This window comes from Carassius gibelio, chromosome A24 (assembly GCF_023724105.1).
Source record: "Carassius gibelio isolate Cgi1373 ecotype wild population from Czech Republic chromosome A24, carGib1.2-hapl.c, whole genome shotgun sequence".
Taxonomy (NCBI): Eukaryota; Metazoa; Chordata; class Actinopteri; order Cypriniformes; family Cyprinidae; genus Carassius; species Carassius gibelio.
Genome location: NC_068394.1, coordinates 11,046,738 through 11,066,837, shown reverse-complemented (window position 1 = coordinate 11,066,837; position 20,100 = coordinate 11,046,738). Strand labels below are relative to the sequence as shown.

At 37.8% G+C, this 20,100-nt stretch overlaps 1 protein-coding gene across 8 annotated transcripts in view; it reads left to right on the top strand.

Moving 5' to 3' along the window:
- Positions 1-20,100, top strand: part of LOC127945982 (protein AF-10) — a 49,098-nt gene that overhangs the window by 8,904 nt on the left and 20,094 nt on the right. For 2 of the 8 annotated variants that reach the window (XM_052542208.1, XM_052542209.1), the window contains exons 3-11: positions 1,708-1,833; positions 2,371-2,425; positions 4,906-5,015; positions 6,007-6,110; positions 7,229-7,322; positions 10,216-10,305; positions 13,623-13,718; positions 14,697-15,009; positions 18,024-18,674. In XM_052542208.1, the coding sequence (XP_052398168.1) occupies positions 1,708-1,833; positions 2,371-2,425; positions 4,906-5,015; positions 6,007-6,110; positions 7,229-7,322; positions 10,216-10,305; positions 13,623-13,718; positions 14,697-15,009; positions 18,024-18,674 (1,639 nt within the window). The remainder of the gene's footprint in view (positions 1-1,707; positions 1,834-2,370; positions 2,426-4,905; positions 5,016-6,006; positions 6,111-7,228; positions 7,323-10,215; positions 10,306-13,622; positions 13,719-14,696; positions 15,010-18,023; positions 18,675-20,100) is intronic. The other 6 variants (XM_052542210.1, XM_052542211.1, XM_052542212.1 and 3 more) reach the window with 3 other exon arrangements.

Below are 20,100 nucleotides of genomic sequence, written 5' to 3'. Positions count from 1 at the left end.
TACAGAGAGTGCTTTTCCAAAAAAAAAATATAAATAACAGTGGGAGCCAGCAGCCTGTCATGGAGAAAAAAAATATATCTCCGGATGCTCCACGTGAAACTTTGACGTTCCGCCCTTTTTCTATCGTGTCTAATGATTTTGGTTAATATGCACGAGGGAGAGAGAGAGAGAGAGAGAGAGCAAGATAGCGCTCATGTGGTTTGAAGACTGTGAGTGCGCGAGCGTGCGTGAAACTTTGGTGTTTCGCCCTTTTTCTATCGTGTTTAATGATTTTGATTAATATGCACAAGGGAGAGAGAGAGCAAGAAGCGCTCGTGTTGTTTAAAGACTGTGAGTGTGCGCGCGCAGCTTGGGTTAAAAAAGCCGGCGCAGAAAAAACCCTGGATTGGTTATATAACATTGAACAGAATGTTGATCCGGCCATCGCGTATATTCAGCGCACATAAGGTAAACGTTTTGCAAACGTTTTTTAGATAAATAAAAACAGGTCGACGAATCAATGCACATATTTGGCGTCAACGTATTTTTTGCGTCGACGTGATCGATAACCTCGACGCGTTGTCCCAGTCCTAGTTGGCAGTTAAATCCGTTTCCTTAGAGCTCAGCATTTTGATGGCTGTGCATGGGACTTGTGTGAGCTGTCAGTTAGCTATGAAACATAAGTGTCAGTTCTGGTGATGCATCTACAACAGTTGTGTGTAATGGGCAAAACGCAGGAAATACATTCGAAAGCAGAGGGATGCACCATGTTTGACAGTCAATTGATTTTTTGCGATCTGAAGTCACACAATGAAGCAATGTTTTATACTGTAATAAAGTTTTTAGCAATTAGCTTTGGATTATAAATATCCTTTTTATTATGAAAATACCGGAGATGGTTTTAAGCACACCGATAAACCATATATTGTCATAATCATTCAGAGCATTTCTATCAACTTTTTAATCTGCTGCACCGACAGCTGGATCACTTTTGTCCATATTAGGCTTCTCCAGGCATGTCATGAGTTTTATTACTTCTGTTATTTTATGTTTGTAGTTTCTGTCGATTAACATCATGTACAGAAGTATTTATTATTATTATTATTTGTTTTGGGGTTTTTTTTACCAGGAAAATTGTGATTTATCTTGTTTTTTTGTTTGTTTTTTTACCCCGAATTGTGCAGCACTGCTTTGTCACCCACTGTTGTTTTGTGGCTCTTTTTTTAATGTATCGGTTAAGCCACGAGTACCATTTTAAAGGTTAGATTTGGCACCGATACCATAAAAAAAAAAAAAAAAATGATACCCAACCTAGTCTCAAGAAGGGGAAACTTGTTACAACTAATTATGTGCCCATTTTTGTAGAAAGATCCAGTTACATGCCAAAACAAGCATCCCACATAATGCCTTTAGGTTAGAGACCTTTTTCTGTGCCAACTGCTCTCGTTCCGAAAAGAAACAGGACTTCCCCATTATTATCCACAGGTTTGTCATGTAATATTTTTGTGGCCTTTTTGCCGCTTCTAGCCAAGATTTGTGAAAATCATCGCTTGCACTATCAGGAAGATTTCTTACTGGAGCATTTTTAAAACTTGCTTTTTTTTTTGTATTCCCAAAGCATAGTTTTGAAACCGAATTTCTACATCTGTCCTCATTCCTCCACTTACTAAAAATAAGCCAATTTTTTTTTTCCTATTTGTGCCCTGCTCTGCCACTTCATCCCCAAAGATTAAAGGGTGGAGGGGGAGAAAGCCAAGCTGGCAGACCCCTGAAGAAGGAGGATTGTCCACCACCTGTAACAAAGAGGAGGAGGACAGCAGACTGAGCAGAAGTTTAAAAACTTTGAACATAGTGGTATGTGGCAAGTAACGGCATGGTTCCAAGCACAATGTTTTGCCCCAGTATCTAACCCTGTTCCAGGCTTTAAAGATGAGTGAAATGTCATAGTGTTTATGCATGATATGCTGTGTAATACACCATGTGTCATTACCCATTTCTTTAGGACACTTTCAACCATCTCTTGTTTTCGTTGTTCAAAAGGGCTAGTAGCTGTCTTTATTCAATCATTCCACTTATATTCACAGGGTTTCAGAAAAATGTTATCTAATCCTGTTTTTCTCCTATAGCACAAGAGATCCTATTTTATTCTTGAATACAGAAGCAGCTCTTCAGGGATATTTTCCTGCTCCAGTCAACTATTGTCTACAGTTTTGCCAAGATTTTCTGTTCTCTAGTTTAAAGAAAAGAAAAAAAAAAGATGTCTAACTCTTAAACTCTGCTTTAATTTGATGTCCATGTCAGAAGTAGAGTTTCTGAAAGCCTTCAGAGCTGTGTCTGGTCTGCAGCTGGTCGGATGGATTGGGGATTCATGTATTTCTCTTCTTTTCACAGAGGTGCGAGCTGTGTCCCCACAAAGATGGAGCACTGAAGCGAACAGATAATGGAGGTAAGACATGGAACTTTATATTGAATGTTTTTATTTTGCACTTGTTCTGAGATGGAAAAACCATCTCTAGCTTTACATGCTGTAGACAAGAATATATTGCAGTCACTCTGTAGCTAAATATAGGCCAGTAGCGTAAAGGATACAAACATGTAGGGCTGTGCACTGGTTTGTACTGCTCTTTATTTGGCTTTATGTTTTTCATGGTTTTTCATGTGTTTAACAGATAAGATAATTTATAAAATCTTTGAAAATTAAACCATTTGTTGGATTAACAATTATATGGGACATGTATTATTACCTCCACAACAAGAAAAGTCTCATTGTTTTTAAATAGGGTAAGCCAGCCCAGTTTTATTGAGGTGATAAAATGATGGAAGCCCTTGAGAAGAACATATGCTCTGTTGAGGATGACACCTTTCTATTTTTATGCCTCTAATGAAAGTGCATTGGTTTCCTCTTGTATGGAGTATTTCACTGCTATCCTCTGGCAGTTTTAATTATCACAGAAACCTTGCTGTTAAAAGGGTTTAAAACAGAATCTCATCAATAAGCTGTTAATTAGTCAAAATATCTTCATATGTCTCACCTCAACAAATGAAATGTATTTTGGCTTTCAGGAAAATATTGCGACGAATAAATGCATTCAGAGTTCAGGCCTATTTTTTTAACACTTCTTTGTTATAAAATGCACCTAAACTGTTTTTAAATGAACCAAGAGTTAAGTAATTGAGCGAAGGGTGTTAGGAAGTGTGTGTCTGTCTTTCTTACCTTGTTTTTATGGGTGGGCGGTCTCAGCGGGGTCATTGTGGGGCTAAGAGGAGTCTCCTCTTCTTCATGTTCCGGGTTCACGCCAAGGGCAGCTCAGAGACTGTAAACACGGCACGGGACACAGCTGCGGACGGGACCATGCCCCATCTTTAGGGGTGGGGAGCTGTTTAACGGCTATGAGGGGAAACATCATTGCCCCAGGCTTATGGTTTAAATGTTTCAGACCATGTCATCTCTTTTTAGCTCTAAATTTGTGTAACCTTTTCAAATTCTTTGAAATAAACATTCCACGTGTTGTCGTTATTTATGAGTAGGAGTGAAGATTTCTGAAACATAAATTTTAGTAAGTATTTATTTGAACCAGAAGTGAGATGGAGGTGTTTGTGATGTGCTTTTAAGATATCTATACATTTCGGCCAACTGAGGAGTGAAACTCCGCAGCAGTGACCAGACCAGCACATGGAGAGGGTTTTACAGGTGTTACTTCTGCGAAGTTATGCAAACTGAAAAAATTGAACACATGGAAGAGTTCATAGACCAGGTTGATCCTTTCAGTTTTTGTTTAGTTGTTGCTTTAGTCAAAAGTTTTTCAGTTATTCTTTCTAAGTAGAATATGAAGAACAAGATTATTTGAGTACCTAATGCTCAGCTAAAGAACGTTTTGGCAAATAATTCTCTTTTTCTTTTTTTTTTTTTTTTAAGTGTGCCACCCTTCTGTCTGATGGCTTTAGAAGTTCTTTGGGGTGTGCTTGGGTTTTACTGCCTGGTTTTATAGGCTTCTGCTGGATTCTTGGAGGGACTTCAAAACAACAAAACCCACCTCCCTATCCCTTTAGGCTGGGGTCAAAGACAGTTCATGGGTTCACCTTTAAGTTTAGGCCTGTTATTGTGCCCTCACGCTGGATAAACAGCTCATTTGGTTAATTTCATTGTGATATCTATAGCATCTGCTCTTTTCTGACAAACATATCTCAGAATATGGTCATATTCATATGGTCATATTCAAATCAAAATCCTTGCAGTTTGGGTAAAAGGCATCTGATGTGGGAGAAAAAGTTTAGTAGTAGCCTGAAATTATGATATAATATTTGTGTATTGTGCTTGTGACTGACACCCTATGGTTCAACACTTGGTCCAGACGCTAGGCAGGAGAGAATATGCCTCTGCCTCTTCCAGACCTTGGTATTTCATCTTTGCGGTCACACTCAGCCCACATGCTTTAAAAAGTGTGTTTTTTTTCTTTTCTCTACACTGTGGAGGAAGCCAACCGTGCCCCATATGCACTGAACAGAAAATGTGTTATTATGTGGCATTATCCATTCTTTTAACATCTTAATAAAAAAAAATGTGTGTGTGTGTGTGTGTGTCTATATATATATATATATATATATATATATATATATATATATATATATATATATATATATATATATATATATATATATATATATATATATATAAAATCACTACATTTATATTTAATTTATACAATTATTAATTAAAAAATGTGTTTCACTTATCCATTTATTATAATAATCTTGATAAATTTTGACTTATTTTTTTTACTTTTTTTATATATACATATATATATATACTTTTTTTATTCTGTTAAACCCAGTTCCATTTTCACAGCAACTTTGCACAGAAATAAAATAATTCAGTCTTGGCTTCTTTATTCATCATCTACTGATCTTATGTCATGTCTTGTTTAGGTTGGGCCCATGTGGTTTGTGCTCTTTACATCCCTGAAGTGGAGTTCGCCAACGTATCCACCATGGAGCCCATTGTGCTTCAGTCTGTCCCTCATGAACGTTATAATAAGGTAAGTTCTGTGTCCACTGAAAGACACACGCTGATAGCCTGGATATCACTAGGAAAGCAAAGGCTCAACATAAGAGCCTCATAAATCAGCTCAACATTGTAAACAGTATGCATGTAAGGAGTTTAGGTCTATACTGTGAATCTGTTTGCTCAATGGACTAAGTGCTACATTTATCAATCTTCGATAAACATAGTATGTTGCCATTAATTCTGCACCAAATCTGAATGAAAGAAAATGTACACTTAATGGTCTGAAATGAATAGAGCCAACAAAATTAATTTATTAATGGATATCCTCAAATATCAGAGGAGAAAAGTATTGAAAGTCATGTAAATTGTTAATATTTAATTGCGTGAATATTCAATGTGTATATTAAATACTTGTAGGTGAAGGTTTTTACTACTGCCGGTTGGATCGCTGTGCATCACTGAAACTCAATAATAATTCTATTTTCCAAATGTTTAGATGTTAGCTTAAAACTTTTTCGCTCAACCATGAGGGGAAAGAAAACAATGTTCAATCAAGTACTAATGGGATGCGCCATCACGACACCATTCTTTCATTTTTCATTTGAAAACCAAATTATGTTTTGTTTTCTATGGATGCCCTTCAGTGCAGTAGATAAGTATAATACAGTCAGTATTTTAGAAGATTTGGATTCAGTGGTGTGTCTGATGACTCGCAGGACTATGGAGCCAAGTTTAATCTCATGCTTCAAATAGTGGGTTTAAAATCTGGGATAAAATAGATTCGGCTCTGTTGGTAATTGAATCCTCACTGTGATCCAATTTAAAATGACATGGTCATCACTTGCCTTATAATCGAGGCGCTGGGAAGAGCGGCTTCTGAGAGACTTGTTAAACTGGTAGAGCCTTCATGCTAAACAAGCTGTGGGCAATGCAGCCATGCATTATATACAATAATATCTACTTTCTATATGTGAAGAGTCATTTTGACTCGATTTTTTTTGTTTTTCCTTTTTCCTATCTAGACATGCTACATCTGTGAGGAACAGGGCCGTGAGAGCAAAGCTGCTTCTGGAGCATGCATGACATGTAACAAACATGGCTGCCGACAAGCCTTTCACGTTACATGGTGAGTTGCAAACACTAGGGGTGTCACGATTCTCCAAATCCTCGATTCGATTGCATTTTCGATTCTAAGGTCACGGTTCGATTCGATTCTCGATTTTTACATTGAGACAGTCATGAAGCTCTGTCTTGCTCTGGATGTCCAGCCATCTGTAGTCAAGGCAACTAAATGTGCGCTGCTCAGACCTTCAAAAACTTTCTCTTTTACATTATTGTACATGGAGGGAATCACCGTAGCTGTGAGATGCGTTCTACTTTGGATTTCGTAGCGTGGCTCTAGCACGCTAATTAAATGCCTAAAAAGGGAGTTTTCCACCACCGAATAAGGTCGCATGTCCGCGGCTATGAATACTCTTACCGCACGCGTAATTGCATTTGCACGAGTTGAGTTGCTTGGAAGTTTAATTCCAAATGAAGACGGAAGAGTAGTTTATGTAGTTGTTGGTTTAACAGATAAATCTGTAAAATGTTTTTGTGGTGCCTGCGGAGATGCCCTGCCATGTTAGTCGTGCTGCCAGTGAGAGAATATGGTACACGCACATAGCACAGCTTGCAAACTGTTGTTTTTTTGTCGACAACGCGAACGTTGTCAACATAACTCCTGGGAATCCAAAATACTTCCACACCAGGGACTTCAGTGAAAGAGGAGGGGATTCGAGTTCTGTCGATGGGTCTCCTGCATCTGCAGTTGCCATGCTATCTTTTGAGTGGCTGTTAGAGGAGGTTGACTCGCAGCACTTCAACACATGTTTTTTTCCGCTTGGCAAGTAACCAGACGCAACATGGGGGCGTGGCAGCATCGACGATTCCATTTTTTAATTCGAACTTTGAGACTGTGACTTAATTTCGATCGATTTCGATTTAAAATCGAAATCGTGACACCCCTAGCAAACACCTAACATTCCAGCTATATGTCCTCATAAGCATGTTAATGTCCTTAATAATGCCATCTGTTAAATGAATAGGAAGACATGTTAAATACAACAGACTTGCCTGTAATGGATTGAAGCCAATATGATAATTGCTTTAGTTCATATAAAATAGTTTAAATATTACTGATTTTTAATATGCATTGTGTACAATCTTTCTAAAGTTTTTTATTTTTTTTGTCTTTGAATGTAGCGCTCAGTTTGCTGGGTTTTTGTGTGAAGAACAGGGCTCAGATGCTGATAATGTGAAATACTGTGGATACTGCAAGTACCATCACAGCAAACTGGTAAGAATCAGCTTTTTTTTTTTTAAACCATACTGTACTAACTATAACACTCTGGCACAAAGCCTCGCTGGTGTGGATCCCACAGCTTTTATGCTTTTGATTGATGACATTAGAGAAATTGTCATTTTAAATGAAGGCATTAATAATGTCCAGGCTGAATATAAATAAAAGTTGCAATACCGTATATGTATAGAATGTGTAATATGTATAGTATCTTGTGGTTTTCACAAGATGTCCGGATGCGTATACATGCTCTGTTGTTCAAAAGTTTGGGGACAGCATGATTCTTTTTTTAAAGAAAGTATATTTTTATCCATCAAGGGTGCATTCAATTAATCAAATGTGACATAAAGACATTTAAAAGTTTTGCATTTCAAATAAATGCTGTTCTTTTGAGCTTTCTACTCAGATATACGGTTTCCTTAAAAATATTTAGCAGCACAACCTTTCAGCTGTTATTACAAATAAGAAATGTTTCTTGATAACCAAATCAGCTCATTAGAAAGGTTTCTGAAAGGCCGTGATGCACTGTATACTAAGTAATAACTTCTAAAAATTTAGCTTTGCATCACAAGAATAAATTATATGGTAAGATGCATGAAAATAGAATGCAATTATATGAAATCGTTAGTTTTTACTGTGTTTTGGTGAAATAAATGCATCCTTTATTTCAAAAACCTTTAATTCTTACAGATCGCAGACTCCTCAGAACATGTGTACATGTTGTTTTTCCCATAAATGACGTGCTTGACTACTGAGTTAGTATTTGATGCTCATAGTTGGTGAAATTTGCCATTAGTGCTCCATAGACTGAGGTATACTTCATGTCTCTAATGCATTTCCGAAGCACTCAAACTGATTTTTACATTTGCCAGTACCTGAATCATGTCGATCTCATCACTGTGACCACGTCATCTTAGTTCAAGCTTTTTCTGCACATTCAGAATCGCACGTGAACGCAGCAGGCTTTTGAAAAAGACACTCACTCATCTGGAATATCTCTCATTTCTCGAATGTCTCGCACTCCTGGTCCAATTACAGCTGCTGAAAGCTGAGCTGTGGCTTAAGCCCCTCTGTCCACCCCCAGTGGCCTCTGCCGTCCCACCTCGATCTCCCTCAAACCCTTTAACCCCTTAATCTCGTTGTCAATCAACAGCAACTCACTGGACCTTTGTCTGTGGTTCTCCTTTCCTCTCCTTCCCATCACCCAGTGGCAGCTCTCGGTGACAGCATAACCGCCTGTAGTTTCCTGTCCAGCTTCGCCTGGTCATCAGTGTACTTGTGGATTTGTGCGCGTGTGTGTGTATGTGTGACAAGGGGTTTTACCCACTCCAGCCCTAGAGCTACGCTGAGCTTTAGAGCCACAATTCCCTGCTGCTTCTCAGATTTGTGCTCTGTGTGTGTGTGTGTGTGTGTCTATCCTCCCACTCAACAAAGGCTTCTCAGATACTGCTAGTCCTCTGCTGGTCTTCTGAGTGAGGGGCTTTGTGATGTTCTCATAGGGGATTGTAATGAGTCGAGGATGGAGGGACCGTGTTGTTTATTTATGTATACACCGTTTTATTTCATTCAGACATTAGATGCTGGAGTATTTCATGCATTTTTTTTTTCTTATGATTTTATTTATTCATTAATATTTTACAGGTGATGTTTTTTTTCTCCATATTTTTATTTGGACTCTTTAGCATCATTGTTTGCTCCGATATGAGTATATTTTTATATAATTGATTAACAAATGAATAAATGTACAATACTGTTCAAAAGTGACAGTAAAGAGATTTTTGTGTTTTATTACTTTCTAATCATCAAAAAAAAAATACTGAAACAATATCACAGTTCAGCACAAAAATGTTTCTTGAGCACCAAATCAGTATATTAGAATGATTTGTAAAGGATCATTGGACCCTGAATAAAATGTAATAGCTTTGCCATTACACGAGTAAGTTACATTTAAAGTAAAATATTATTTTTAAGAGGGTTATTAATATTTGGAAAGTTTACAATGGCTACAAGCTTTAATTTTTTCCAATTATATATATATATAATGAAGATATATAAATATATATTTATTATTATTATTATAAATATATTTTTTATTATTTATTTATTTTATTTTTTTGGAATAAAGTGACAGCACATTGCTAGTTTTATTTGTTGTCATTCATCGTACATGACAGCATGATGTTTCTGCAAGATGTACCATGTCTCTGTCACCATCATGTCTCTGTCTCCATGTTAACGGACTGACAGCATCAGCACAGTCTCTTGGTTTAATAGTTCAGTAGCTGGCTTCTAACTGCTGACTTTCCATGTAGGCCTTTGTTTCAGTGGGCTGCTGGTAAACGAAGACCATTCTGTGACCTGAGGTTTCTATGTGGCATTTGTTGACAATACCAGCATTAGAGACCATTGACTTCAAAAGAAATAAGGGGAAAAAATAATTATTATAAATTGAGAAAAAATATTAGGAAGAATTGAAATAGTGTTGAGAGAATACATGTAAAGTTGGTCATTTTGAATGCTGGTAATGTTGGTAAGAGAATTTTGTTGATTGATTTTTTTTTTTTTTTTAATGGAGAAATCAAATATAATTGAAAGTTATAGCCTTGGATGCTGCCATACTGTTAAAATAAACAAACCACCCAAAATATTCGAATGCATGCTGCTTTTTGACGGCGTAGTTTACCAAAATAGAAAAATATCTTGATTGGTTATCAATACGTTGTGATTTTCCCTCTTTGTTTTCTCCGATTTTGTCTTCTATTTGTTTCCTTTCCTGTCTCAGTAAGGGCTGTTTTCATTGGTGCTGAAAAGGAGAGAATTAGGAAATAGGGGACAAAAGATAATTCGACAGACTTTAAATGTAACTCGAAGTTCCTCTTTCACCTTTTAGAGAAGGAGCAAAGGCCGTGGTAGTAGGGCTCAAAGCTTAAGTGATTCTTCCATTCACTCTTTGGATAAGCACCATGACAAGGAAAAGAAGGTAAGGCAGCCTCCAGATCTACCTTACTTCCTGCCATGTGTGATTGATGCCCCCCTCCTCACGACTTCAGACTATGAGGTAAACGTACAAAACCAAAACTCTTGTTTATCCAAAATATGCACCGCTGTGATTAGTTTTGGTTAAATTGCACGGGCCACCGTCACCCTGTGCCGCCCCTCTCACGCACACTTTTCATATCCCACAAAGCTTTAAAAGCCACAGGAGGGAGAACAGTGCCTTTTGTCACTCAGAGTGATTAGTATTTTGGTGCCGCCACAAATTATCAACATAAAGAGTCCTGTATTCAATGAAAAGCATCCGTCATGGCCATTAGTTCCAAAAAGTACATTTAATCAGTATTGATAGGTAGTGTAGTCATTTGTTCCACTAATTTTCTATACGCAGCTGTACCGAATGAAATATGTAGCATTATTAACCCTGTCCGCTTCTCATCTAATTCAATTAGGTGTACGTCCTGTAATATGACCTCATATCAATAAATGTGTACGTAACAGCAGAAGACCATCCGATCTGAGTGAAATTTTTTTTTCGATTGTGCCTCTGTCTGTATTTTTCTTCTTGCTGTAATAATGGGAGTATCTGAAATACTCATCCAGCAGACCTCATAGTGTGAAACGTTTGGAGGAGCTCATCACATCTATCCATCGTCATTGATCATTTTCTGCCTGTCCCTAGCAGCTCCCACACATCTTATTCAGCAATCGCTTGCATTATTTGCCTTATTTCTAGGCGACCCGGGTCATTGAAATGACTCTGTTGATTTGACATTTCTTTAAATGTTTTGGTGTGTTTTTTGTTTTTTAGTTTTTGATGTTTGTTGGAAGAATTTACATTTATTTATTTTCACATGTTTACTATACATCTTATTATCAGTTTTTTTTTGTCTTCGTTATTTAATAATTCTGCTTAAGTTATTTTCTAGTCGTGAAATTTTTAATCTAATCGAATCTAATGAAATGTAATCAAAAAAATGTAATTCTTCTGAAACATGATGGTTTTTTATTTTGGCTTTTCTGCAAGCTTACCAACTTACATATAAAGTTACAATTTAATTAAGTGTGGAATCACACATGCACATTTTTTATATATATATATATATATATATATATACAATTTCAGTAATTATGAATCACTTTAATGTAATGTGGAGCAAGGAAAGGTATGTATTCATGTATTTTAATGTAAATCTGAAAGCTCAAAACAGTCAGATGAGCATTTACAGCGGGCAGTGGGGGTCAGAAATCGAGGCTGTTGGTTATGACACAAATTCTGTAATTATTTGAATTGGTTTGAATGAGTTTGCATTGGAAATGCTTCTCAAAATGGAGTGGATGGTGCTCTGTCAAGCTGCTCAAAGACAGACTGCGGCCTGTGTAATCTAGGCTAGAGAAAGATTCAATATGAGATGCCATTTAAAGCAGTTTCTCCCAGAATTATTCTGATTATTTAACTTCTTCGTCTGAGAGGGCTTGATGTGAACAGTGATTCCGGTTGGAGCCGTATTCTTGAAGATGGTGTTGTGGAGTGTTCTGTGCTCCTCCATGGCTATTGTTACGGCGCCTGATTTGCATTAGCAAAGGGGGCCCATCCCCCCCCTACTCCACATTCCCAGGTCAAAGGTCGGGGGGCTCAGATGTATACCTAGCTAATTCCAAACCCAAGGGCCAAACAACAATAGAGGCTAAAAGCTTCTCAATTTGCAGCTGGTTCAAATGTGCTCCGAGAAGCTGTCGAGAACGGCATCTGGGAAGAAAATCTCTCTTCCTCCTCACGTATCTTAAATTCTGATCTGTTTGGCATTTTAGCTTTGTTTTTCTGGATGATTAGTGTCTTTTGTATTTAAACTTTTTTTTTATTTGAAGATCTATTTTATTTATTAATTTACATAGTTGAATTTTAATACTTAGCCTGAAGCTTCTGGAGTCGTGTCTTTGTTCATCCTGTAAGAGATTTCCTACATATCACTAATCTGCTGAAGGAATTGATCAGTTATGATAAATGTCTTGGCTTTTTGTTCTCTCTCTTTTGCTGTGTCCTCTGCCTGAACTATTCATCTTTGTATAATTAAGATAGCTGTCGTCTTATGTCAAACTCTTGCAAGAAGTTTGTGTCAGAATTGTAATTAGACCAGTAAACAGCAGTTCATACCTGCGTTTTGTCATCACATAAGGGTCTGCATATCTATAAAGTTTCAGTTTATTTATTTGATGGAAATAAAATGAATGTTATACTGTGTATTTTTCTTTTCTCCATTCATAAAGCCAAGTAGTGTCATGAAATTATTTTTTTTATTAAAAACAAAAAAAAGAAATCTCACGAAAACACCTGCCCTGTCAACATCTTTTGGAACAAAGTTAATTACTTGAAGTCTTGTCTTTGCAAACTGGTTTGCGATTTTATTTTATTTCTTCTAGAGCATGAGCAAATGATTTTTAAGCATAACAAAAACAGTGACATTTGGATATGTAGGTTGCGAATTAAAATCAATATATATTGAGTATTCAATATAATACAATCTTTTTCCACACACTTCAAAAAATTGCCAGGGTGCTTATTCAAAACCTTCATTTCAAGTTTGTACGATTTTTCCATTTTAAGAAAATGGCTTTTAAAATAGTATATGCAGGAAGCGGAAACTCATTTTCATTTTCATTGAAAAACTTTAGCCTGAGGGCCTTTGGAATTGTCACCGCCTCTTGCACTGAGGAGAAGTGTAAACCATTATCATGTTCAGAATAATTGTCCATTTTAGACAATGGCTTGAAGATGGCAGAAATGGCAAAAAAAAAAAAAAAGCTAGACGTTTGTATATCGCTCCAGTGGGGAATGTGTAAATATTCTCTACGAATGTTTCAGGATCACTGCATATTTTTACAGCCTCACTCTTAAGAACAGAAACCGAGAGTTTGGAGGTGTTCGATTGGAGTGTGAGGTGTAAATTTGTTCACGCTCCTGCTTCTCGAGCGCAAATCGAGCTGTGCGGAGCACGGCACTAGACCGAAGTGTAAATTAAGCAGCAATAGACTCTGGTCAGGCCTGCAGTGTGAAACCTTACCCATCTTTCTTTTTTCTTTATGTGATGATCTGAATGGACAGAACAAGGGGCTCTCCTTGCTGGGTTTGAAGACTGCTTGCAAATGATTGACTTGTTCAGAATCATTATTTCTATTTCTTTCTTTGTTTCAGAAAATGACAGTGTAGGCTAAAGTCCTTCCCAAGCTCTACTGGCTTTAGTCGAAGCGTTTGCGGTACCATCTTCATTTAATGTTGTTGTTGTTGTTTGTGTTGTTGCACAGAAACATAAAGAAAGAGATCGTCACAAACCAAAGCACAAAAAGTCTTTGGAAATGTCACCTTCCTTGGTGCCAGCTATGATGGTGGCCTCTGAGAAGGTGAGTTCATGGATGATTTTTATTTTTATTCTATTAACTGGGTAGATTACACATTTTAATCCGTTAATGGTTCCAAATTACTTGACAGAAATTGTAATTAGTATCATAATCCACTACATTTTAGGTAATATAGTCAGACTACTTTTTTATTACGCTTGACCTAACTTGTCACATTGATTTGAATAGGATAATTTTGTACCATAATTGATATAAAATACAGAGGAAGAACATTTATTTCATTTGTTATTAACATCATGAGGTGAATTTAACATTACATCAATGTTTCCCTAACTGGGCGTTGTAAAGGAACTGCAGGGGGTTTGTGAGTTTAATGAAAAGCTAATAATCAATTAAATCATAGAAATGTACAGTTATAATAAATCGTTGCAATACATTTGAATAAATCATAAATTATTTTCAATCAAAGGCTGTGTAGACAGCTGGTGGTATTGCCTGGTCTTTGTGGTAATGTCCACAAAACTGAAAGACTTTCTGAGTAGATGTAAGCAGCCGGCTACTTCAGAAAGGAACATCTATAAGATGAAAAAGAGGAATTGGGGAAAATCAATAAATTATGAATAATGTTTTACTGTTGTAGGAATAATATGTAATCATGTAATCGATAAAAACGTAACTGTAGTCTGATTCAGAGTATTTTAAAATGTTATTTAATCCAATTACAAGCACTTAATTCTTGGTATCTTATTACGTAATCCAGATTACATGTAATCAGTTACTACTCAGCTCTTTGTTTATATATACATACATACACGCGCACACACACACATATACTTGTATGTATGTGTGTATATATATATATGTATATATATATATATATATATGTGTGTGTGTGTGTGTGTGTGTGTGTGTGTGTGTATGTATAATGTATATATGTACATGTGTGCACTTTTTAGTTTATATTGTATTTTATTAATTAATTTATTTTTGTCATATGTGAATTTCTCTTCTTGGCCACAGAGCTACAACAGCAGCACTGGCGGAAGTGTCGCCTCCATTACCTCCACCCAGAAGCGTCTGGACGACAGCGGAGGTCGTTTCACTAATGCCAACTTCCAGGAAGTTCCACCTCACTCCAGTTCCAGCTCCAAGGATGGCAGCTCCTCTGATGGCAAGAGCTCGGATGGCAAAAGCAAGAAGTCCAGCAGTCACGGCACTAGCTCAAGCTCCGGCTCCAGGGGCCGCAAGTCAGCGCCGGGCAAACCCCACAGCCCTGTGGTCACCACAGCGACGTCATCCACCGCTCCCTCCTCAACCAGTCCTTTTCAGCAAGGTGAGGCTTCCAAACATACCAGCTTCACTTTCACTAGCATGTTCTCAAACGCAACTGCCAGATTCAAGTCTTGTGTCGACGTGTGAGAGACTTGAGTGAGTCTGTTGTGACGGGGCTGGATGGAAGCCAGAAGACATAAACTTGGCGCGTGTGTGTGTGTGTGATAGGACTGTCGTCTGACTGGCTGCTGCTGCAATGTGGAGCGGCGAGTCTTTAAGAGCCGTTTGGGTCGTGGGTGGCGTCTCTTGTGTATTGTGAGTGTGTTATGAGGGTAGTTTGTGAGTCAGAGGAGACGCATGTTCCCTTCCTTTCTGCTATCAAGCCGTGAGATGGAGTGATTGAAGCAGAGGTCACGTCTGGAAAATTGAGACTAATCATTAATGTGTCAAAGTACGGCAGGGGCCTCCTCGCTGGAGTTAAAGGGAAACTTCAAGGAACCCTGGAAGAAGAAACAACACAGTGTTTTCTCAATGAGATCAAAAGATGGTGGTGATTATTTATGAGTCTAACCTTCTGCTTGGGACTATGTGATATTGTCTGGGCTGTTGTGACAAACCCGACACAGATCCAGGGTCGGTGAGCCATACGACTGTTTTATTGTAAATATGTTAAGCTGTTTATAATTCTGAATTTGTGAATTACCTTGCTGTTGTTGATATAAGAAAGGCAGATAAAATCAAATATTCTTTCAGACAAAGTTTAGGTTGATCTGTGGCTCACTTGCTAAAGTTCAGCTCTCTTTTCACACATTTTTAGCTTGTCTTCAAAGAAGAATGACAGTAAATTTCTTGCAGTGTTCAATCTAGGATCCAGCGATAAGATATAGAAGAACTTCATGGATGTGTTTTGGAAAGAATACAGAATGCTGCTAGTTATCTGTTGGTTGTGACACTGCTTTATTTTGGAGATGTGTTAACTGGCATGCAAGCTCTGCGCATGTTTTAATGTTAGCGGGAGGCTCAAGAGATAGACTGCGTAGTAAAATTGGGAAGTAAAGGCTCAGAAGCCTCCTGCCACAGCTGTAAAAACATGCACGGCGGAGTTTCTCTGGCTTTGGTTAAAGGACGAGTCCTTGCCTGAACGCCTAAATCTGGGTCACCCTTCTTGCCTGGCTACATACCTGATTGTTTGGCTTCCCGCAAGTTTGACTGGCCCACCTAGGTGTGGAAGATGTTGACATTGCCTGATTTCAGGTTCTGTAGGTTATTTTCTGGGTTCGTGGAGATTTAACCAGATCCTTGATAAGAAAAGGGAGAATCTTTTCCAAATCTAATTTAAACTTAAAACCGTTTGTATACATGTCGGTTTAATAGTTTTGGAAATTTCAGCAAAATATTTACATTTAATTTCATGTGGTGTGACCAAGTAAAATTTTCCTTACACATTGAATCTAATAGTACATACCTTAATCGTTCGTGCTTTTCAAAAATGTTTTTGCTTATGAAATTGGTCAAGTCAATAATTTTTTTAAAATAAATTAATGGATCAGGACAAATAAAAAATGACTGTCAAGTCATTCCACATTTTGGAGAGGGTTTTTTTGGTATTTATTTTGGATAACTAAATTTAGTTATTCACAAAATACTTGAAATTGCTAAAGTACATTACCATTCAAACGGTCAGTGCCCAGTTGCATGAAACTCCTTAAGTGAGGGTTTCCCTGAGGGAGAAAAATTCCCTGAGGTAAGGGATTTCATTAAGAGCCTTGCAAGAAACCTCTTAACTGTCACCCTTACCTAAGTGTTTATACGAAGCGTTTCACAGTAGTTTCTGACAACAAACGGCAAAGATCGCCGCGGTTGCTATAGTTACTACCTCTAACAGTAAACAGAACATAACGAAGCACAAAGCCAAACCCTTGCTAAAATCACACTTGTATTCATATATTTTTGTTATGGAGAGTACAAACGTAACAGAAAACAAAAAAACGTAAACCGAACTGGACAGAGGACGAAAAGGCAATTATTGTTTTCGTTAGTGGTTATAATAGTAATAATAATACTTTTCAGCCTTTCATCAACCATTCATCGTCTCCAAGGGATTATTACGATCATTAAAAACATGCCTTGGTATTTCCTCCTCTTCAATTAACACTAAATCAGCCATCGTATTTTGAGTTTAAGTTGACTTAGGGGAGCTGTTTTGGTCCCTTAAATTTATTAAGGTGAAATGGTCACTAAGGACTTTGTAGCAACACTTAAGGGAACACTTAGATAATTAAGGGGGAAAACTTAATAACAGCCTTAAGTTCCTTGAGGAAACCCTTAGGGTTTTTTCTTGCAACCCAAGTTTCACTAAAGGTATTAGGGTACCCTTAACCTTATATCTAAGGGATTTCTTAGCTTAAGGAATTTCATGCAACCGGGCACTGATTTTTAAAAAGATATTAGTACTTTTTTTCCTGCAAGGATGCATTATATTATTTAAAAGTAAATAAATTTTTAATGTTCTAAAATATTTCTATTTTAAATACATGCTGATCTTTAGAACTTTCTAGTCATCAAAAAATATGTATCATGAATTGAACAAACATATTAAGCATGACAAACTTTTTCAGAATTTATAATAAGAAATGTTTCCTGCGCACAACATTTGCATATTCAAATGATTTCTGAAGGATTATGTAAGTAAAAGTAATGACTGAAAAGTTTGCCATCACAGGAATGAATCAGATTTAAAATACATATATATATATATATATATATATATATATATAGTTTTTTTTTTTTTTTTTTTTTTTTTTTTGGATGCTAGCGTTTAATTTGGTAAAAGTTTTTCAACTATTCTGCACAGAATTTATAGTTTTTGTTTTGCGTTACAAGCTCTTAGTAAAGATGATGAAGTGCGGTGCTCCAGCTATGTTGTGTTTCTGTCTATTTAAAACATTGTGGCTGCGAAAAGGTCTTAGTTTTACGACCACGTGCCACCTCTCTGTTGGTTTATGCTGTCTCTCTGTCAATGTGGTTGTGATATTACGGTGTGCTTTCATCTTTGTCTTCCTTTTTCTCTCTCAGGTCTTTTATTAGGCAACAGCAGCAATAAATCAGCCACTAGTGGGTCTGTGGTCCAGCCCACATCTGATTTCCTCAGCTTCTCTGATCCCAGCCTAAGAGCCGGTGACTCGTACACACCTCCATCCTTTAGCCGTTGTCACGTGAAGGGTGGTGCAGAAAATGCAGCTTCTGAAGGCATGGTGGCTCTCAACACCTTCAGCATGATATCCATCCCCCAAAGCACCAGCTCAAGCAAGCATTACGAAAACTGTCACCCACCCGGAGAGCTAGGAGGCCTGGCCTCGGCAGGCTACAAAAGACCCCAGCCCTCCTCATCCTCTTCTTCTGCGACATCGTCTTCGTCTACTGGTGAGGATGGTGTGAAGAAGAAGAAGAGAGGGAACTGGAGGAACCGGTATGGACCGTGCTTCACCACCCAGGACAGTAAAACCACTGATACAGGAGAGCACGGGTCCACAATGCCCTCATCCACTTCCCCCTCGCCATCCTCTATGAGCACCACGGCCTGCCGCGGGAGTGCAGTCAGCAGTACAGGAGGTGTGGGAGCAGTGGGTGCTGGGAGCAGCAGTCTGGGGATTCAGAAGTCCCCATCCCTCCTCAGGAATGGAAGCTTACAGGGTATGACTGTCAGCTCCCCGTCTGCTGGACCAGGTGAGCAGAGAAAAATATGTGCTTTACAATCAACAACAGATCTCAGTCAAATTCAAATGGAATCTTTTTATTGTGAATTATTCATCTGTGCACACCAGGGATGCACATATAATTAAAACAACAGTAAATAATATATATTTTCATGTTATGGACTATAAGAACGACGGGGCATTAGAATGATTTAGGGCTGCAAAATTAATCATATTTTAATTGTTTCTCACAATTAAGAATAGGCATCTATGATATTGTCTTGCAGGTTACCCTGAAAGTTTTTTTTTGACATTTCTGTTATCTTGCATTGACAAGTTTTAATGCTCAACAAGATTTAATGCTTGTGGTTACCAAATGTCAAGAGTTTAAATACCCAGGAATTTTGCACTTGGATGGATCCATTTCTTCCTTGTGTTTTCATGATGCTTACATGAAACCACAATAATGCTAATGAAGTCAAAAAAATATATGTAATTCTCAAATTCCTCATTTTCATTCCTTTCAAATTACATGTGAAGTCTGCCATGATTGTCTTTTTAAATATGTTGCATACTCCTAAATCTAAATTTTTAGTTCTTTTCTAGCTTTCTTTCTTTCTCTTGCTCTTTTACCTTTGCAGTTGTTCACGGACTCTTATTCATAAATGTGCATAGAACCTTATAAACATAGGCTATTATAAATTGCCATGTTTTGGTCTATCTGAGATAATTATTTTTCAGGAATTACACATGGAGGATCTTTTCAATATCGCATTGTTCAATTCATGTGATTCATCTTAATCTTTCCCTGAATTTTTTCCATCTCGGTTTATTAAAAAATAAATAAAAGGAATCCATTTGAGGTCTGCTCTTCTCGAAAAGAGGCCTGGGAACCAGCATGATGTTGCTTTGGTCTGTGCTGAAGCTCATTAGGGTAAAAGTGGATGGAGGTTCTCTAAAGTGCTTCCTCATTCCTACCTGATTGAGAGCTAAGAGTGGCCCTCTGAATCTCCACAGAGATCCACATTAACCTGTTGAGCACAAGGGAGCTGGAGGAGGGAAGGAGCCCCTAACAGGCAATTAGTTCAAATTGTATTTGTTCCTCCCTGATGTTGTCTTCTCTCGGGATCCAGAGTGAGACGGCTTGAGATAGTGTGTAGAAATGCCCTGACCCCTACTGGCTTTCCCGCTCACTGATCTGGAGCCAGAACGAATAAATACATGGTCACACCATTCTTCCTCACTCATTTGCAAGCACTTCCTCCCCCTCTCTCTCTCTCTCACCTGCTAAGCTAAGTGCTTTGTGTACGCAATGTTAAAGGGGCCTTATCTTTGGCGCTGCCCTGTTGCTTGGCAACAATCCGGGTGTGTTTGTTGTTTGTTTTTCAATTCCTTTCCTTCTGATTAGAACTTGGATACTCTGGTCTGTCTTTTTCTCTGTCATTCCTATTATCTAC